Here is a 21,660-nt window from a genome sequence, read left to right on the forward strand (position 1 = left end):
CCCTCTGAGTGGAGGCATTGCCTGAATGGACAGGAGGTAGCAGTGTGCAAGTCATACCACTGACTTATGAGAGCAAAAGGAGCACCAAGCCAAATTTCCCAACCAGACTCAGGTCTGCATCAGTCCTGGAGATGGAGGAGATGAGAGGAGGGACCTTAAGGCATCCAGAGGCAGTGTGGCTCCAGGATCTGTGTCGTTCAGGAGCACAGAGCAAGCCCTTGTCAACATCTCTGGGGTTCAGCAGAATGAGGCCAGAGCAGGTGCTTTGCTTTCAAAGAAGCTGCTCTGCAACCTCACACTGCACAGGAGGAGCATGATGCTCTTGTTCTCAGTTCTTATGAGTGTCAGGGTGATGTGTGGAGACCCTTCTCCCAGCATATGACAGCACGTGAAGCACTGTGGAGGGTTGTTATTCCACAAGATATTCCCAGTTCTTTAGTGATGCATTTTGGTGGATATCTTCAGTGTCAGGCTCTGTGTGAATTCCCCTGGCCCAGGCTGGGCTGCAATTTGTAATAGGGTTAATAAGAAGTAAAGATTTAATGATAGGTGAAAAATTGAAGTGAGGCAATGTTGCTAGGAACTCACAAGTCAGTGTGTGAGATGAGGCCAAAATGAAATCTGAAGCCCTGAGTCACCTTTCGTGATGGTGCCAGGTAATTTTGCTGCTGTTGTGGAGCTCAGGGCAGACAAGAGGGCTGTAAAATTTCCAACCCTGTTCCATATATAAAAAACATATTTTTCCTATCATGATGGATGGCACATAGATAATCTGGGGACCCTGCCTTTCCCAATGACACTGATCATGCTGTGTACCCTGTGAAGTTACCATGCTATTTGACAACGTGGAAGCCACATGGAAGAGTTTCCCAGCCATTAAATGAAAAAAAAAAAAAAGTTCATTGGGAGCTGTGAGCTTAGCTTATCCCCAGCATGCATCTGGGATGTATCAGCACATATATGGGAGCTGTATCCAGAGCTTAGCCCCAGCATGGCCCCAGCCATCTGTGTGACCACATGAAGCTGGGCTGCAGATTTTCATTGTTTTATTTAACCTTATCTGCAGCACCTGCCTGCTCTTTCAGCTCTTCCCAATGGGACAGCCCACAATAAGGCTTGGAGCCTTCAGCAGTTCCTAGAGGAAGTTCCTTCTGGCAGCAGGATCTGGTTTGGGAGTTCCTCCTCTCCCAGACTCCCGCCTAGACCCTTGCACCATGGTCCCCAAACCCATTGCTGCTGGGGGCACAGCTGCCAAGGCCATGATGGTGCCATGGCACTGGGCCCCTGTTCCATAGTGACTCCTCACACCAGCCCTTCTCTCCACAGGCCCCGAGTACCAGAAGCGGAAGCTGCTGCAGGAGATCATCGAGAACGCCGAGCACGCGGTCAACATGGAGGAGGAGGTGCCACGGCCCGAGGCTGCCCCACCGCCCCCCACGCCGCCCGAGAGCCCCCAGCTCCATGAGCAGGAGGAGCCGCGGCCCCGCACCAGCCCGGCGCCCAGCCCTGCCGCCACCCCTCCCGAGGCCAAGCGGGCCAAGGCGGCCCCCCGGCAGGACGGGGCCCTGCGGCCGGGCAGCTGGGCCGAGGCGGGCGGGCGGGCGGGCGATGGCAGCCCAGCACCCTCCGAGGGCGAGGGCCGGCCGGCCTCCCGGGGCCGCGGCCGTGGCGCCGAGCAGATGGAGATCGGGCCGCTGCAGCGCATGGCGCGCGAGCCCGACGTTGAGCTCTTCAAGGGCTACCACAGCTACGCCGTGCGGACCTCGCCGGTCACCCCCGCCACGGACTATGAGGAGGAGCAGTTCCCCGAGAATGAGCCGCCCTCCCCGGAGCCCCGGGGGGAGCCCCAGCGCCGGGGGGGCACCCCTGGCCCGCCGCAGGGACGTGAGGAGAAGCCATCGGCTGCGGCGGAGGCCAAGCCGGAGCCGCCTCGGCCCAAGGAGCCGCAGCAGCGCCCCAGCCCTGAGCGCAGGGCCCTGGGCCGGGCCGAGCCCGCGGCCGACAGGAAGACTGAGGCGAGGACACCGGGCCGGACGGAGCCCAAGGCAGGGGCCAAGCGCGGCCCAGCCCAGGCGGCGGCAGTGGTGGCAGCACAGAAGGCGGAGGAGTGTGAAGAGGTGATGTGGGGCATCCCTGGGAGCCTCCTGGGAGCCATTTTGCCTTTCCTTTACTGTTCCCCATGAGGTCTGGCAGGATCCAGAGGGATGCAGACCCTCCCGGGCCTGCCTCTTCCTCCCCAGCACCCAGCAAGGCCTGTTAGAGCTGACTATGAGTGGGGAAACACCAGAGTACCCGAGCATGGGTATGAGCCAGCCCATGGCACTTCAGGGCCTGGGGCTGCAGTGGTGCCAAGTGGTGCCTGGAGGCTCTTTTTAGGATCCTAGAGCCCACTGGAGGAGTGTTGGCATCCCCATCTCCTGCCACCTTCCCAGCCTGCCCTGCCTGGATGCTTGCCCTGACATTCATAACCTTCCTGTTTTGACCTCCTCTCTTTACCTGGGCAGATATGCTTTCAGACAAGTCATATTTCAAAATTTGTGCAAAAGCAGGCATCTTCCAAATAATTTTGTCCACTTTTCTCACCTTCTTTTCCCACCCCATTACCAACCAACTTGGATGTGAAAGTTGGGGGAAAAAAACCAGGAAGAGCTCAAGTGTGTTTCTCTTTTACCCATTACTTTTTTACCTCATGAGCTGAACTGTGGTGTTGAATCACCAGCCAATTTCCCAGGTTTAAAATATAGTCACTGAAACTTAATTTTGCTCTTAGCAAATACAGCTGGAAACCCAGACATTTTATTAGCCCTCTGAGTCCCATCTTGCAGTCCTTTGGACATGAATGATTCCGATGTGACTTTAGAAAAGCACAGCTTGGAAATACTTTGGTCTGAAATTACAGCAATCTCACATGGTTTCATTTGTTGGGTTTTGGAAATAGATGATCTTCAAGGTCCCCTTCCAAACCAAAGCATTTTATGATTCTATGATATTAAAAATGACAAGTTTACAAACACAGGCAATGTGGATGCAGAAGGAAGTTGGGAGAAGCAGCCTGACATGGGATCAGGAGTTCATGTTCCTGTGGTCAGGGTCTCCTTTAATTTAGCTGCAGAAGAAGCCTGATTTAACATCCTTCAAATGAATTTGCAGGGAAGAAGTAGGAATAGGAGAGGACAAACATTCCACTAGTTTGAAATTCAAGCTGGTTGTTAAGTGCCAGATTTCAGTGCATTGGGAGGGGGTGATTGTGGCATTTTTGAGCAGCAGAATCAAGCTATGTCTTTCTGGAGCTGTGGTGTGTAATACTCTGTTTTGGTTTTTCTTTCAGGGACCTAATACAATTGTGATCTGCATGGTCATCTTACTGAACATTGGTCTGGCCATCCTATTTGTACATTTTTTGACATGATGAGCCTCTTGAACAAGGTAAGAAGCAGAATGAGACTTTATCCTCAATTTATAGGTGTCACTGGATGTTTTAAGGTTAATTCACTTTTCAGAAATGCCATAAAATTATTGCATGAAATTATTTCATAATTTCATACATTTTCTCAAAATTAAGAACTGTGTGGGTGGGATACAGTCCCATCATATAGTTTTGCCTTCCCAGTACCTTGGGCATGTTTCATGGAGTGAGAATTCCATTGCAAGAGTGTGTGATGTTAAATTTGAAATTTGTTGACTGCAAATGCTTCAAGAAACACTTTAAATTTGCTGTTTCAACATGGCTGCTCCCAGGTAACTTGTGCATTACAGTATTTATTGGCACTCAGACCAGCAAGATGCAAGAACACATAAAAATGTGAAACTGTGAAAACTGCAGCTCTAATTGCACCAGTACTAGTTCTGCAGCAGTTAATTAATTGTTTTACTAAAGATAAATATGAATCAAGATGTCTGTAAGACTGGAGCTTGCTCAGGTCTTGCACTTGAATTGGGATAAGGGTTTACATTTGGATTTGGTGGCAATAAAACCTTGTGAGGTTTCTCATGCCTGTGGTACTCCTACAGACAGGAAAGTGTCTGAGCTTGCACAGGACTTGTCTTGTGCTCAAATATTTCAAACAAAATCTGCCATCAAGGCTGAACCTGGCCCTTGAGCCTCACTGAACATAACACAAGAGACACCTCTAAGCCCTATGGGCTTGTTGTGAGGATATTGGGCTGCTTTCCCTGGACCTCCTGGGGGACAAATCTGCTCTGCTGGGCACTGCTTTCTGTCATGTTTTTGGTCTCACTCAGCCTGCACAGCTGGAAGCCTTGCAGGCAGCTGTAGTCATGTGTTAGTTATGTGTTTTGCTCTCCCTTGACTTTCCCATTTATCTGTGTCCGGGACAGGCGTCGCTGCTGGTGGAGACCTCAGACCTTGGCGGGGATTAAAGCTCAGCCACCTGGAAACACCTAAGAGGAGGACTTGAGATCCCAAGGTTGCACTGCAAACATCAACCTTAAATGAGAGTGTCTGAAGATCAATTCAGTTTCCTGCTCCCAGGCTGTGGCTGGCCTCTGCAATCTACCAAGGAAAAGCCAGGGTTTCTGCACTGTGGTCTCCTCTTCTTTGTATAAAATAGCAGTTGCCTTAAATTATTCTCACCAAAGCCATCAACTGTCCTGCCATGCCAGGGATGAGGGATTTATCTGTAGCTGTAGGAAAATGAGTGACAAGGTCTCATACGTGCACACTGATGTGTTTTGTAACTCCCTTGGTTGACTCAGTGTCAGAGATTTTCCAAAGATTGTCATCCATGGCATGGAGATGAAGCAATCCAGCAAGCAGAATGACTCATGAGAGCCGCACCGTGGCTCGGGGCGGACGGCGCTGCTCTCCGTGCTTGGAAGTCATCCAAAGGGATGAACAAAAAGTCTTTCCTTTCCCCTGTCACCTGGCATCATTTTCCATGTATGGAGGACTGAGAGGGGGAGCAAGTTGAAATTGGGCTTGTTGAAGTGTGACCCGAGTCCTGCCCATGGATGGGGCCGCAGGGTGGGGGGTGAGGGACTGGTGGATCCAAGGCTGTTGGTGCCTGTGGGGGTGCTCTGGGTGGAGATGGGGCCTCTTTGGGGACCAGGCACCATCCAAGCACTCTCATGCCTCCACCAATGCTCTGCACAGAAGCAGCTTGCAGTGGGTGGCTTCCCACTGTAATGGGAAAGGCAGTAGGTGTGCTGAATTTGTCCCTTTACCCCTTTTTTTCTATGAAAATGTTGTGAGTTACAATGAAAAGGAGGGTCTTGCTGAAAATGCCTCTGTACACCTGCAGGTTCCTCCCCTTGGTGTGCCAGGCTGTGGGGGGGTCCTGGCCTCTCATTGCACCCAACAAACAGACTTTCCAGCAGAGGATGCAGGGTGGCTATCGTGGAAGAGGTTACCTTATTCCTGAAAGAAAAGAGGTGCAGAGATATGAGCGACTGAAGTGTAATTGGGTGTTGGGCTCAGGAATATGCAGCAGCCAGGCTGTCAGCAGTGGCAGAGTACAGTGGGGCAGTGTAGCTGTTGCTCGTGTGTGCAAGGCTGAGAGGCCTGGGCGATTTGCACCCATTTTCCCAAAGCTGTGACAGGGAGTGAATGACCTTTGGAAGGAGATTTTTCCACCATGATCTGCTCTGATCCTTAGCAGTGCGAGCTTAGAAAGTCGGCACAGATGAAGTTACAGTTTAGTGTGAGGCTGAGTGCTTGGACATGTTTTTTCCTTCTTTTAAGAGCAATGTGTATTTTCTATCCCTTTTTAAGATAATCAGAGATGTTATTTATAGTTGGTTGTGCACCTCTGTGTATCCTGAAGTCCCACAGCACAGGACTGGGTGGGAAAACTTTGTTGGACTGGAAAGAATGGGGAAATGATAGTTAAGGAAAAAAACAGATGCCCAGTCTGCTTCAAAGGTCAATCTGAAAGGATTTCAGAGACAGAGTGGCAGACACACAGGGGTTTACACTCATTGGAGACATGGGGCAAAACCTACCTAATTTATCTACTCTAGTTATGGCATAAGAGAGTGAGAATAATTCAGTACTTTTCTTTGTGAACCAAGTCGATTTTTTAACCTTATTGAGCTCAGGAACATTGCCACAGTAGCAAATGTGTGGTATTAAGTGTGGGAGAAGTGAATGTGATCCTTTCCTAAAAGCCATGTGGCTGTACCAGTCCTGAGAAAGCTGTGCAGCATCATCTACACTTCCACAGAGCATAGTTTAGTAGCAGTTTGCTTCTTTTCTTTTTTTTTTCTTTCCTTAAATATAAGTGTATTGCAAACCCCAGGCTCTGCTGCCTTTAATGTTTTGTCTCCATTTGCTGGCATTCACTTGCCAACTCTGCAGTTTCAATATCCCAACTGCTTTTATTCACCACCAAGACAATTTCCATTGAGAGACCTGAGGGGCTTTTATTTATCACTAGGCACAAAAATGGATCTTTTTCAACAGTGCTAAGGTAATTCCTTGTCCCCCCCTATTTTTTATGCATGTGATATGCACTCAGTAATGTGCTTCCCTCCTAGTAACCTTCTGAGAAAAGTAGGTAGATTTGCTTTTATGTGACGTATAACTGTATCCATATTGCACTGAGATATGGATATATACACATAGAGAGAGAGCCCCTTAGGGATTTCATTTTCTTAGATGCAAAATACCAGATTTACCTCAAACTGCATGCTTTCAAAACTGACTAGGATTTTGTGTTATACTTTTCAGGTCTTACAAAGATGCAGATACCTTTCACTCTTCACACAAAAATACCTTCATCACAGATTTTGCTAGCTGTTTACTACAATCTGTGTACTACTGTCCAGAGTTTTCTGTCGGTTGTTCTGCTGGATTATGTGCAATAATAAACAGTTATCTGCTCACTCTATCCATGTGGATTTTTGCAGGGGAATCTCCAAGTTTCTTTCCATGGTGACATATTCAGTCTAGTTTTAAAGCAGAGAGCAATGCAGAATTTCACTGGTGGCATCTGGATGCTTTTTAGCTTTTTCTTAATTATCTGTTTCAAAAATTCACATTTTTTAATTGATGGAGGTACTTAGCAAAGAGAATTGTTTTCACTGAATGCTTTTAGGCAGCCTTTAAGGAGCCTGCAACTCTCTGAGCACACTCCATGTGCTCCCATGGTGCTGGCCTCTGGCAGGGCTTGCACAGGGCCAGGAGGGAAGGCAGCTCGCTGGCCCAGAGCCTGCCCAGGCCATGCAGATGGCTGCTGACCGGTCCCTTTGCTGCCTCCCGACCCCAGGGCTGCTGCCAGGCTCATTCTGAGCTGTGCAACACTGGCTGCTCCCCCTGGCTTTGGGGAGGGGTGATTCCCCACTGCCTGTGCCCCAGCCTCTCACTCAGCCTCTGGAGACAGCCCAGGTGAGAGGAAAGCCAGGCACAAGGCAGAGGGAAATGGCAGCTGGGTGATTTATGGGGGAGGATGGATGAGCAGAGCCCAGCACCAGCCCAGGGCAGCAGGGCCCTGGGGCCTGAGGAATCCAGAGTAGCCAAAACCTCCAATCCTTTTTCTATTTCTGGAGCGTCTCACATGAGCAAAGCCAGACTGTGTGGAGAGGCTGGGGGGACACAGGCTCAGCCTTCATGGGTTGGAGTGCTGCTTCTGTGGGTCTGAGGGGTCTCATGGCAGAAGATTTCATGCCCTAATAGAGACTGAAGGAGCTGAGTTTGATGAAATGATGGCTTTACTCTCCTCTGCTCTTGCTTTGCTTCTGGTATGGAAGGAACCAGCTACATCTCATTCATCAGTCAGGGGCAGCAGGGTAACTGGAGCCTTGTGCACCTCATAAATCTCAGGCTGATGAATGGAGCAGGTCCTTGGCTCATGTGTTGCAGAGGGAGTAGGGAGGGAGGTGGGTCTGCTGCTAAAGCAATGACACATTGCTTTAAAAGTGTTAATAAAAGCAGAACAAAAAGTCTGCAGCTTCCCCAGGGTAGGGGGGACAGTGCTGGGCTCTCTGCCTCAATAGCTCCTGGTTTCAGGGATAATGTCCCCACAGAGCCCAGCCAAGTGTCCCCAAGGGCAGGCAGGGAGGTGTCTGATATGTGAGAACCAGGCTAAAGGCACTGGCCTGATCCTGTGTCGAAGGGCAGGAGCCTTACCCTGCACTGGTGGGAGGGAAGGTGCAATCTGAGCCTCAGTGTCCTCTGACAGTGACCTGCCCAGGCATCCTGGGGACAGCCACACTGCACTCCACCATTCTTGTGGGGCATGGGGGCTCTCAGGAGCCACCCTCTCCTTTGGTCTTCATCTTTGCACAAGGGAAGGGTCAGAGCTGGGGTGAAGGTGACCCTGACACTGAGAAGGTGCTGGAATGTGCAGAAGGGTTCCTGTGGCCCTCTCTGGCCCAGGAGCCAGGACTGGGTCTGGCTCCACACCACTGCCTTTGCTTCAGGACCCTTCTGGAGGAAGGAGCTTGAGCCCCAGGAGCACTAATGCATCAGGGAACACACACCACCAGCAAGGGCATCCCATGCCCAGCTTGGGGCTGGCAGCAAGGGGCCTGTGGAACTCTCTCCTCCCCTCTCCTCTCCTGTTGGAAATGCTGGCAGTGCACAGCTGGAAAAAGTTGCTTTAAATTTACTTCCTCTGAGCAACCACCCACACTGTGCCCACAAGGACAGGATCAGCCAGCTTGGGAGCCCAGTGGGCCCTTGCTGAGGACCTCAAAACCATGTTAGTACCAGGACCACCCCAGGGCCTTCTCCTTGAGAGGGTAAAGTTTGTATAGGCTTCACAGCTTGTGTTTTCAGGCATTAATTCCCTATTGGCAGAGCAGCCACTGGTGCACTCGCAGCATCCCCTGTCTCTATAGAAACAGCACACTCAGAGCCCTATTCATAGGGTTGTTATTAAAGAAAATTCATCAGTTATAAAGCACAAATTGTCCTTATTACTTCTGCCCATCACCCATGGCACAGGGACCTGTGGTGTTGCCATCAGGTTCCCTCCCTCAGGCAGTATCTGGGAAAGCACCCCGGATTTGGGGCACAGACAATGCCCTTCCATTGAAGCCTTCATTGAGACCCTGGCAGGACAGAAATGTGTAGGGCTGGCTAACTTCTAAATTGAGGGTGTTTTAGTAAATTAAAGTCAGTCCCACAGGACAGCTTTGATCCACTATGTGGCCCAGGGCAGTTCTGGAACTCAGAACTTGAGTTGAAGAGTCCTGAGGAGCAACCCCCAAGTGAGTGCAAGCCTGGAGGCAGCACTGGCCCAAGAGCTCTCCAGAAGCCTTGGGAAACAGGAATTGCAAAATAAACAAGTAACTGTGAGTGATTACATTAATATTGCTGGAGGACTATCTCCAGGTTTTATTAGCAGCTCTTTAGTTGTGATCTGCTTGAACTAATTAGTTCAAAGAAGCAGCTGGGGCCAGACCACATTGAAAAAGGGCTGCATCCAAATCTTTCCCTAATGTGTGGTCCACCTTTTCTTGTGGCTCTTAAAAATGTAAGCAATTGCTCAGCATCCTTTTTGGTGACCTGAATATTATTCATTTAAAGGTGCCACAATTTTATCTTAGAAACATGGTGGGGTACCACAGAGTGGAAGCCTGTTCTGGTTGCAGGGAGGTGCTGGATGCCCATGGTCTTTACATCTCTTTTTTTAGGGGACTGCTGGTATTTTGTTGGTTGCCCTGTTATTTGGCCCTAGAGCAGGCTGGCTTTCAGAATGCTGGGCAGCATCATAGGTGAGAGGCTCTCCCAAAAAACCACCTGCACAGGCTGGCATAGATGCCCTATTTCCCCAATTTCCTACCACCCAAATCTAGAGACAAAGTAGGAAGACAACCTGATAGGAGCTTGAACAACAGATTTTGGTAAATTACTTAAGCTGGTGTGTTTTGCCAGGGTAAATAACCCTTGCTGGGGTCCCATCCATGCCCTGCATACAGGCAATCACTGTCTGGCCTCCATCACTGGCACCAGCCAAATTCAGGCAAATGTGCTGGATGTGGTGTCTCCTAAACTGAATAAATGCCAGGAGCTGCAGCCAACCTATGGCTCCTCAGGCACAGAAACCTCACTCACCACTCTGCCATCAGCTCTTCCCCAAGCCCCTGTCACCTCCACCCCCCTCTCTGCACTGCTCACAAATTCTTCCCCTCACCCCAGGGTGCTGCAGCACTGCCAGATCCCTCTTCTCCTGCCAGGGACTTATTTGTTTGTAATTGAAGAAACCAGATGGTGTTTTACCAGGTTAACAACCCCTGAAAGGGCAGGGGTTAGAAATAATGAGCTTTAATTAGGAGAGTAACAGGTTAGATCATGTTGAGTTGCACTTCAATGCAATAAATTACTTAGGAGCAATAGATTCTTTATTTGCTGGCATGTTTATAAACTCACAGCCCACACTCATGCTGTTGAGACAAATAAATGCTGAGGGTAAAATACAGCTTGAGGTTTTACAAGCAGTGTCAGAGGTTGCAAGGCACAAGGTAATGCAGGCTGAAGCTTCAAGGGAGCTCTCTGTTTTCTTATAAGGAATTAAGGTTTTTATTCAGACCCTGAATATCCAAAGGAAGTTACTGTGATGAGTTATTTATTTTAATTCCTTTCTGCTAGTGATTCATTTCCCAGCAGAATGCATCTCTCAAGCAGCATCTCTTTAGCAAGATGAGTGGTGACCTTCTGCCTCCACTTCCACCCAAAAGTCTCTCAGCTCCTCCTAAAGTGTCAGAATACATGCAGGGGGAATGACCAGGAATTCATTCCTCATCTAAGAGTTTAATGCTCTGCTGCACTTGTTGGAGATCTCGTGGTTCCAGGAGAATTTATCTGCCAATTACATCTCAGAAAATAATGAAGGGTCATGCAGTACTTGGCAGCTAAGAGCAGAAAAGGGAGCTGAGAACCAGGTTTTAATTGAATCTCAAGTATGCTGAACAAATATTTCAGAACTTTCAATTAGCTGTTGGCCTGAGGCTGAAATTGAATTAAGAAAATAATGCTTTTAGGGAGTCTCCATCTGTGGGGAGATGCAGAAAGGGGGAGAGTGAAGATAGGAAATGTGATGAGGAGGTGGAAAACATCCTGCTGGAGACACTTCAGAATTCAGCTGCTCCTTGTGCTTGCAGAGACCAAGGCTGTCAAAGTGCACAGCCCATGCCTGAGAAGTGCCTTAGGTCAGGATGCAGGTGGGTTTCCAAGCTCTGGCAGTAAATCCTCTTCCCACATCCAGCTCCCTGCACTCACAGCTTCAGGGAGGGACAGGAGGGCTGAAGGACACAGGACAGTCCATCCCCAAGAAGATGCTGCCTGTGCTCAAGGTCCCAAGGAGGCACCAGCAGCCACTCAGGGATCCCCTTCCCCTTGCTCCACCTTACCCTGGTCCTTACTGCTCTGGCTTGTCTGCACATGCTTTTGTCAATGGCTTCTTCTGAGCTGCTAAGGAAAAATCTCTTCTAAGGGGGGGGAATAGTCTGTACTATAAAAAAGATTGTCACAAGCAAATCCTCATGTTAGCAGAAACTCCATTTTCTTCAAGAAGTAAATCCCAAATCTCTGTGCAAAACTTTCTTAACAACAATAAATAGGAACTCTGTTCCTAAATTCACATTATACAATATACACAAAACAGTGCAAAATAGCATGAATCCTTACATTCCAAGTGCACTAGGTTTAAAAAATGGCAAAAAGACAATTATCATTCCCTCATCCTATATCTAAATAGAAAGGGGCAAAATAAATATCTACATTCTAAATCTAATATCTATAGTCTATATCTAAATAAATAGGGGCAACATAGATGGTTTAATAACATGCAATATAATAATCATACATGCAAAACCTCCCTACACACAAAAAAACCCTGGTCCTGGACAGTTCCAACACACTGAGGGGACTTGAGGTCTTGTGCTGACTCACCCAGTGAAGCAATTTCCTGTAGATGTAGAATGGTTAATTAACATCTTGTGCCTTTGAAAATACCATGCACATATTTTCCTGAATGGATGCAAAATTTTAGGCTCTTTTAACACTATAGTTTGGTGAAAGCCAGTGTTGACTAGTGAGGCTGCACTGGCTGTTAAAGTAGTACTTCACAGTTACTTGAGGTTTACTGGTGGCAGACACTTGTTTTATTTGGCAAGAGCCCTAGGGTTTGGCTCATGTGCAATCTTTTTGATTTTACTCATAGTCCAGATAGTCTCTTGCAAGTCTGGGGCAAGTGTCCTTAGATTGGTCTCCTGGATGCTGCAGGGTATGAATATCTACTTTGCTTACAAGACAACAGCAGCAATAAACATTTATGTCACTAATCACAAAACACCTAATGGACTTCACAAGCTCTTCCCAGGAAATAAGAGAATTTCTTCACCTGCCATTGAAATGCACCTGTAGCTGGGGTAGAGAGCAGCACTGCTCTGTGGTAATGACTACACCACACTGGGGCTTACAGGACAACAGTACAGTTTCCAGCTGAAACAACCAGAGGAATTTGGACAGGAAAGGTAAAGTTATCCAAAAGAAACTCAGACCACAGCGTTGGAAGTACTTCTGTTACATTAGGGAACACTCATTATTAGTTTGGTCATTATTAGTTTGGTCATTGTAGCAAATCCATCTGGTCTGGACCTTGGTTTCTGTGCTACCAGCACTGCAGTGTTTCCAGAAACATGACACAAGTCTCATGACACCCAACTTTGGTTATTCCTACTGCAGGAGTCTCCCCCTGAGAGTCCGTTTACAACCAATGGCCTCATACCTTGGAGGCATTTATCTCCTCTGTAGGGAGGTGTATTCCTCACAGGAGAGCTTGAGATGAGAGGAGACACATGAAAGTGCCTAATTGTTCCCATTAACTTCAGAAGGACTCCAGAGGAGCAGCTTCCATGGGGTGTCAGTTTGGGCAGGAGAGACTCACTCTAACAAAGAGGTGTATTTTTTCCTTGAATGCCCTTCTGTTCCTGGGATTCCTTTCAATGCTTTGGCCCAGCTCAGCACTTGCATGTAACACAAAATGGGGTGGCACTGCTATATTTAATAACAGATGCTTTAGAGATGCTAAATATTGACACGTGCCTAACACTTCACCAAACAAGAATAAATCAGCGCTAAGGAAAAGCAAATTAATTTGCTTTTAACAATATGTTTTGTTAAATGCCCTGAAGAAGTCTTGAATGAAGCTTGCTGCAATGCCAAAGCCATTCCTCTTGGCACTCTCCCAGCACAGTGCATACAGCCACACAGCTCCCACTGCCTGCATTGTTTCAGGCTCACAGGATTTGTTTATTCTTCTTTGCAGGTGCAGGGAGCCTGCTCAGATCCTCCTGCTCGGTGCGGTTGTGCTCAGAGCTGTCATGAGAACAATCCTTCACAGCACTGTAGTACACCGGGGTGGAGCATGGGGCAGGCTGCTCAGCACTCTTCTCCTGGCACTTGTAGAACTTCCTAAAGGCAGCCCTGAACTTCTGTGACATGAGGTTGTAGATGATGGGGTTGATGGCGCTGTTCAGGTAGATGCACAGGCGGCAGAAGAGGAGGAACCAGGTGTTGAGGTACGGAGGGTCCACGAAGGAGTTCACCACCACCAGCGTGCGGTAGGGCAGCCACAGCACGGCAAAGAGGGCCACCACCACAGCCAGCATCTTGGTCACCTTGGTGGGGGACATGCAAAAAGACAAACAGCCAGATGGGGCTAAATCTCCAGCGGAACTTTCCCTCCAGCAGCACTTTCCCACCTGGAGCACTGGTGCAGACAGCTAGTTTCTCTCTCTAAGCATTTAAAAGAAACACACAAGCCATCGGCCTATTTCTCACTTTTTTCTCTCCATTTTAATCAGGGAATAATCTTGCATAAAAAAACCCAGAAATGATAGGTTTTCATCTACCATTGAAGAGCCTCTAAATCTCTTCAGAAAAATTATTCACTGTCCTGGAAACAGGCTGGGATAACCATAGGAATGTCTGTACCAGAAAGAAAATTTGAAATTTGTACATAACAGTAAATGAATGGGGAAAATACTTGTCTAAAGGTGGGGACCTTGGTTTTAGGGGTGCCATGGGTACACTTCATCTCCATCCCTAGGGTTTCCTGGTTTCCTACACCACCTATATTGCTCCAGGGAATAGGCTCCTAGTACAGAGCAACCCTGAAAGCAGAGGAGACTGTTAGGAATCTTACATTACTTGTGCTGGTATAGGGCTTAGTTAGCTACTTACCATGGGTTACTTTAATTTTCAGCACACTGGGGGAGTACTACATAATCATATTGGGAACAAAAAGAAACTGAGAACTCAGAAGTGAGCAATAACTGCCCTCAGCTCAGCATAAGCTTGTTTAGGAAATTGGGGTTTTGCACAGAAACACCAGTCATCCTAGTAATTTCAACAGCTGTTTCTGCAACAATCTGCTAAGTGACAATCTTCCTCAAATGAATTACTTACAAAATATACACATTCCCCAAAGAAGAAAATATGACTAAACACTGATGCCATATGCATATCTAGGCAGTGGTGTTTCAAATGTCAGAAGGGAAATTGTGCAATAATCCAGTTCTTAGTATGGACATAAGCACTGGGATCACACTTAGAGTCTCTCAGCTTTTCTTGGAGTGCTTTTTTACTTCATCAAAAGAAACTATGCCTTTCTGTTATGCCGTGAGTAGGACCTGGGAGTTATTGCTTGTGGCAACAAAACTTATCCTGGAAGAAAGGAACTGTTACCAAGCTGTGGCTGAAATAGAAGGGTTTGCTGTGTGTGGTTTAATGGAACTGTGAGGATCTCAGAGTGATACAGTGAGTGCTGAGGCTGTTGCTAAGACTGAGGCTTGTTTGCTGCCACAGTTTGTTGCCTTTTGGGAAAGATATGATAGAAAGTACAACTGCTGTCTCACAAAGCTCTGTTCAGCACCTGCCCCTGTCCTGGAAGCCACAGATGCTTCTCCCCAGCCAGTATCCTCCCTCCTTGCTCCTGCTCCATCATTCTGAGTTGTACATCCTTTTTTTAGGAATCCCACTCCCTCTAGTGGTCCCTCTCCGGGAGGAAAAATACGGACTTGGAGGTGTTCGCTGAAGCGATAAATACAGCAAAGCTCACACCTTGTGTTGTCCTGCTCAGGATTTAGGTGCTTTTGAAGCCCCAGTGAGAGAATAGCAGCATCTTCATACCCCAAAAGCAGTGCAGTTTTAGGGCTGCACTGTGTAGGGGCACAGCCACAAAAAATCTCCCTCAGCCATCCAGGCAGGGGAGAAAATGGGCACCTCTGAGAGAGAGCCCCTTTAGGACCCTTCCCAGGGAACTCTGGGCATGGGGCCTGGAAGAGCCAGTTCCCCTATAAAGAGAGGCCAGGGGAGAAATGCTGATGTGAGTGCCTGTCCTCTGTTCAGAGGCACCTCCAGAGCTACACACACACACCAACTGGAAGCCCTGGAAAACTGCTTTACAGTTTAAAAAACTTAGTGCCATCTTTATTCCTTATGATGGCAGCACTGTGATGTCAGGCCATTCAGGGGAAGTCTTTGCATGCTAGGATATTTTGGGAGGTAATGACAATCTCCAGTAAACTCCTGGTGTAACACTGAAGAGAGCACAAGATGTTTCCAGGAGCTGGAATGCCTCAGCAGCCACTTGTCCCCCTCCATGGCACAGCACTGCAGGGGGAGCAGCACAGCCCCTCCAGCCGCTGCTCTAGGAGAAATCCATCAACCAGTCGAGAGCCCTCGCTGCCAAACACCCTGCCCGAGGCTCCTGCAGCAGCCAGTGGTCATGGGAGAGCAGGCAAATGCTTTTGAAGAAGTCAGCACTTGCTTTAAACCTTTCAGAAAAAAAAAAAGGAAAGAAAATCTGGACTGGAAAGACTTAGATGTTCATGAAGGAACACACACGCTCTCTGAGCTGTTTGCTTCCCCTCTGTGACCCTGATTCATCTCTCCTGGGGAATGGAGCTCCTGGGCAAGGCAGGCAACAAGTTACTGAGCTGGAAACAGGAGAGGTTGAAGTCTACTTTGGGCTATCTGGAAATCACAACAGAGTTAGTGATTTCAAGGACTCAAGCAAAACTCCCAGATTTAACCCTTTCCTTTAAAAGGAAAGCTGAATGGGCCCTGCCTATTCAGAATGGGACTATCCCATGTCTGACCTGTCCAAAAGGATGGGACACAAGGCTGAGATTGTCCATGTGAACAGAGCAGTGAGGACAGAAGGAAGTGGGAGGAGAGGACGTGGGGAGATAGCAGGCAGCTGAGAGACACAGGAATCACTAAAATGCAAACACACCATTGTGACACCAAGGTGTCTCACCTAGCTGGGGGGCTGCAGCCAGGACTCCAAGGGAAGACAGTTCTCCCTTCTCTTTACTCCTTTAAATCTGAGCTCACCTGCACAGGACACTGTGAGAGGTGACCCAGCCCTCTCCTCCTCGGGCAGGCAATCATAATTAATTAGCCAGCAGAAGTGCCTGCACTCCTGCCCCTCCGGCTGAAGCCCTGTCCTGCTCTACCAAGCCCAACCAAACCAGGGCGAGCCCATCTCTGCTGCCAGACCCCAGCTGGGCTTGAGGGGCTCCTTTGCAGCAAACCAACCCTCCCCATTCCCTCCCCCAAGGCAAACAAAGCTCTGTGGCACCTCTCTCCCTGCCAGAACGCCCCTCAAAGCCCTGAGCCCGGCACACCCAGCCAGCGGGAGCCCCTACCTGCCTGCGGGAGCTCAGGGCGCCCCTGGTGCCCCGGCAGGAGAGCCGGAGGGAGCTGCCCTGGGGCACGGAGCCCAGGAACGAACGCTGCTGCTGCTGCTGCTGCGGGGCGCCGGGCAGGGGGCTCACGAACAGGATGCGGGCAATGAGACCGTAGAGGACAGTCGCCAGCCCCAGCGGGATGACATAGAAGACGGCGAAATCCAAGAAGTAAATGGGCATGTAAAGGCTTCTGGAGACCCGGTAGCCGCAGATGACCTGCGCCCCGTCCGAGAAGGTGACCTGGGTGGTGTCCACCAGGAAGAACCACATGAGGCAATAGAGGGAGGTGAAGAGCCACAGCGAGGCGATGATGCGGCGGGCGCGGGACACGGTGCACAGGAGCTGCGCCTTGATGGCGTGGCAGATGGCGATGTACCGCTCCACCGTGAAGGCGGCGATGGACCAGGCGGAGATGTTGATGCCCAGGTACTGCAAGTAGGTGATGCAGAGGCAGCCGGCGTAGCCGTACACCCAAGAAGCCACCACTTCGGAGATGTTGGGCAGCCCGGCCGCCAGCAGCACGATGAGGTCGGCCACGGCCAGGCTCACCAGGTAGCAATTGGTGGGGGTCACCATGTGCTTGGTGCGCAGCACCACCAGCACCACCATGGCGTTGCCCGCGATGCCCACGCCGCAGATGAGCAGCACCAGCAGGATGGTGACCACCTGCAGCTCCAGGGGCTGCCGGGGCATCCTGCCCAGGCTCTGGTTGCCACTGGCCGAGCCGTTCTCCATCGCGCCTGCAGCCACGGCGGAGCCCCGCGCACCCTGCGGCGGCAGCGGGGAGCCGGGGCTGCCCCGAGCCCCCTCCCCGCCTTCCCGCCCACCCCGGCTCCTCCCTCCCCTTTTTTTTCCCACGATTCACCCCAGGTCTTGCAGCCTCCCTGCTCCTCGCATCCCCCTCTCCTGCAAAATGCCCTCCCGGAGGGGCAGGGAGCGGCTCCCCGGCACCCTCCAGCCGGGACTGTCCGGACCCGCCAGGCCCCCGGGGCTCCCCAGCGCTCCCCTCAGCCGCCGGGACCCCCGGGAAGAACCCGCCCTCCCCCAGGACAGCCCGCAGCCCCCCAGGGCTACCTCGGTGCCCGGGACCCCGCATCGCCTCCCGCCCGCATCCCGCGCCCGCCGGGTCCCAGCGCACCCCCGGAGCCGGAGGAGGAGGAGGAGGAGGAGGAAAGGAGCCCGGGCAGGGGATGGGAGCGCAGGTGAGAGAGCCCAGGATGGGGAGGAGCAGAGGCTGAAAGCAGCCCAGCAGTGATTGGGTCCCGGACTGCGAGTGCCTTTGTCCCCCGCCGAGGCTTTGCTGTCCCCCAGTGTTCGCAAGGGTCCCATGACGAGGGAAGAGACAAGAATGTTGACTCCATGTTTCAGAAGGCTTGATTTATTATTTTATGATATATAGTATATTAAAACTATACTAAAAGAATAGAAGAAAGGATTTCATCAGAAGGCTGGCTAAGAATAGAAAAAGAAAGAAACATAACAAAAGCCTGTGTCTCGGTGTCTCGGACAGAGAGTCCGAGCTAGCTGGACTGTGATTGGCCATTAATTAGAAACAATCGCATGAGACCAATCACAGATGCACCTGCTGCATTCCACAGCAGCAGATAACCATTGGTTACGTTTTGTTCTTGAAGCGTCTCAGCTTCTCAGGACAAAAAAACCCTAAGGAAATGATTTTTCAGAAAATGTGTCTTGACACCCCAGGGCAAGTGGAGCTGAGGGTGAGGAATCCTTTATTTCTCATCCTCAGGAGGATGGGGCAGAGATGCCAGTGATATCCACGGCCTTTCCCGTTTGCCTGGAGCTGGGGCAGAGGAATGGCACCCCTGAACATGGGGTAGTGACCTCCTTGTGCTGTCTTTCCTGTAGCCATCCCTGTCCCATGTTACCATGATATTTTCTGAAAAATCCCTTTACTGGGATTTTTCTCCTGAGAAGCTGAGAGGCCTCAGAAATGAAATGTAAACAATGATTATCTGCTGCTGTGGAATGCAACAGGTGCATCTGTGATTGGGCTCATGTGGTTGTTTCTAATTAATGGCCAATCACAGTCCAGCTGTCTTGGACTGTCTAGTCAGTCACAAGATTTTATTATCATTCCATTCTATTCCTTGCTAGCCTTCTGATGAAATCCTTTCTTCTATTCTTTTAGTATAGTTATAATAGATAATTTTCTTTTAATATAAAAAATATCATAAAATAATAAATCAGTCTTCTGAATCATGGAGTCAAGATTCTCATCTCTTCCCTCATCCTGGGACCCCTGCAAACACCACCACAGTCCCAAACAAGAGCAATGTCACCTCTGAGGGAGAAGGCTTAACCAGTCCTGGACTGGGAGATTCCAAATCTTTCCAGCAATGAGGCTGGGATATCTGCTATCTCCCTGCTGGTCAGGCTAGGAGATCCAGTGTCTCCCTCATGGTCAGCAGGAGACACAATTTGCTGCCAGCTGTGTGCTTGCTCCTGACATCTCCACAATCTGTCAGAAAATGCATTTTCAAATTGAAAGAGCAGTTGTGCTAAGGGGCCCCTAAGCGGTGGAGTGGAGGAAAGGACAAGGGGAGAACTCCCTTTTTTATTAAATAATTTCAATTAAAGGCAGAAGTGTGCTGTTAATCCCAGACACTGAGGTGCATATCCCAAGTGTGAAGGATCATTCTGATGCTGAGGGATTCAAGTCCAGCATTTCACAGGCAAATTTCTAAACCTGGGTGGATAAAATGCCTTTTGTCTCAGCCCAAGGAGCAGCACTCTGCCCCCAGACTTTCACTTGCTGTGGCAAATAGCATTTTCCCCTTTGCTTTGGGAAACTTTGTGCTGTTCTTTGGCAGACAACAATCCATGTAGGTTTTCACTACTTCCCACGATATTTCATTCACATTTGGGTCAGTTTTAAAGGACAATTATTCTCTTCCTCTCAAATTGGTTTCCTTAGGGCTCCACTGGCAGCCTGCACCAGGTTCTCTGTGTCCCAGCAGCCTCACACCCCTGACACCCTCTATGGCCCCAGGTTTGGGGGATGGCAGGCCCTGTCCCTCACTGCCCTTCTGTGGGAAGGACTGGCAGTGTGGGCACGAGTGTTTGCTCACACAAGCCAAGGGCTTGTCTATTTTGGTGCTCTGGAGTGACTCAAAACCAGACACAATTGCAGCACTTCATCCCACTGCTGCTGTCTCACGGTATTGTTGCACATCCTCAGGATGTGGACTGTGTCATAGAACTGTGTGTGGAGGAGGAGGAGAAGGGACAAATCTGGCTCAAATGTCCTGAGAGGGGGGTTGGGGTTCATTTTCTTCCTCAAACCCGTTCCAGGAATTGGCTTTGTGGGATCAGGAAACAAAATCAAGACAGACTCCTACAAGTACTGGGAAAAGCTTTGTTTTGGTTCAGACCTGGAACACTGTGCAGGATAATTGCAGGTAATTATTTCCCTGGCTGCTTTGCTCTGTGGCACAGACAATCCAGCAGTTATTAGTGCAGAAAACAACAGCATTTACAAAAAGCCCCCCACTGCAGCAGCTCCTCCTGCCTGTCCCTGAGCTGCTCTGTGTCCATCCCCAGGCTGGGGCTGGGCTGGGGGAATGTGTGTCTGCACTCACTGGGGGGTTCTGTTGTCCAAATTGTGAGGCTTGCTGTGATGACTGGTTAATATTCCCTTTACAGATTCCTTCAGTAACTGTGATGTTCAGGATGTAACTGAGGCTTGTATTTAAGAGGCTACCCAGCTTGACACTAACAAAAATATTTTCTTCCAGCTTGACTTAAATGTAAACGTTTTGATGGCCAAAGACGTTGATTTTTTTTTAACTAAAATTCCATGTTTTGTTCTTTTAGCACACATCAGCATTTCCTTCTCTGCTGGCATCACCTGCCACCAGCATCCTTTATGAATACCTGCCACCACCCATTCTCTGAAACATCAGCAAAGAGAAATCTTCATTTTCCTGAGGTCCCCAAATGGGAATGGCCATGTCACTGGGGCTGTTTTTGGAAAGGGGTGTCTGTGCATCTCCATGGTCAGGTGAGCAGCACCGTGCCCCTGCTGGGTGCTCAGGCAGTTCAGCACTGCCTTCAGGATGTCCATGAAGTCTTCTTGCAGCTCATCCCTCTCACACAGCCTCACTGGCAGCTGCCTTAGTCCTATGAACAGAAAAGAACTCTCAGGCTTGATATATTAAATAAACAAAGCTAAAAGAAAGTGATCCTCCTACTTAAATCTGTGAAAAACTTCTTTCTGTTCCCTGGGCTTCATTGCTACAAATATTAAACCCATAAAACTTTTGCTGCTGGAGCTGGGGCACAAAGGTGGCAGTGTCCATGTGGTGCCAGTGAATGTGGAGAAGTGCAATTACAGAAACCACAAGTGGTTTTGAGACACTGGTGACAGGGTTTAGGGCCCTAGGCAGTGGCCAAATTTTGAGTTGTGAGTGATAGTTGGGAAGTGCTGGACCAGGCAGGAAGGTGCTGGTGGCTCTGCTGAGCAGCCCGAGGGCTGACAAGTGCCAATGGAGATGGGGAATGACAAAAGCAGCAGGGATTGTTCGATCAGAAAGACAAAGGAGAGAGAAGTTCTGTCAAAATCACCTTCACTGTTTCAAAGTCACAGGCAATAAGTAAATTGCCTTGGGGTTTTCTGGGTTATTGCCCTCAGAGATCAAGCAAAAAAGGCAGCTGTCAAGGAATTAAACAGATGCAAAATTGATCTGGGTTTGTACTTCATGAACGCAAAAATGTGAAAAAAAATAAAATAAAATCAAAACCCTGGTGGTTTTCTACTGGTTTCTGTGAACAGCCCTAGAGGGAGCAGCTCACAGACCTGGTGGCATCACAGCAATGTGGAATTGAACAGCTTTATGGAAAAAGCTGAAGACTGAAGGAATGGAAAACAATCGAGAGGGAGGCAGTGGTGTGGATTTCTGTGGGTGAAACCATTCCAGGTTTGAAGATGAGAATATCTTCAGGCTCTGCTCTCAGGTCCCAGCACAGGCAGCATTT

The 21,660-nt window shown here is 49.3% G+C and overlaps 2 protein-coding genes across 2 annotated transcripts in view; one reads left to right on the forward strand and one right to left on the reverse strand.

The window, feature by feature from the left end:
- Window positions 1–4,451, forward strand: part of JPH2 (junctophilin 2) — a 28,938-nt gene extending 24,487 nt beyond the window's left edge. The window contains exons 4-6 of the mRNA XM_066561663.1: window positions 1,327–2,117; window positions 3,329–3,426; window positions 4,339–4,451. Of these exons, the coding sequence (XP_066417760.1) occupies window positions 1,327–2,117; window positions 3,329–3,409 (872 nt within the window). The 3' untranslated portion in view covers window positions 3,410–3,426; window positions 4,339–4,451. The remainder of the gene's footprint in view (window positions 1–1,326; window positions 2,118–3,328; window positions 3,427–4,338) is intronic.
- A 5,832-nt stretch (window positions 4,452–10,283) lies between these two features.
- Window positions 10,284–17,397, reverse strand: LOC136563822 (thyrotropin-releasing hormone receptor-like). The gene is made up of 2 exons (XM_066561447.1): window positions 16,621–17,397; window positions 10,284–13,584 (listed from the first exon to the last, which is right to left on the reverse strand). The coding sequence occupies exons 1-2, from the start codon at window positions 17,395–17,397 to the stop codon at window positions 13,204–13,206; spliced, it is 1,158 nt and encodes a 385-aa protein (XP_066417544.1). The 3' UTR covers window positions 10,284–13,203.
- Window positions 17,398–21,660: the final 4,263 nt, after the last annotated feature.

This window comes from Molothrus aeneus, chromosome 17, assembly GCF_037042795.1.
Source record: "Molothrus aeneus isolate 106 chromosome 17, BPBGC_Maene_1.0, whole genome shotgun sequence".
NCBI classification, from domain to species: Eukaryota; Metazoa; Chordata; class Aves; order Passeriformes; family Icteridae; genus Molothrus; species Molothrus aeneus.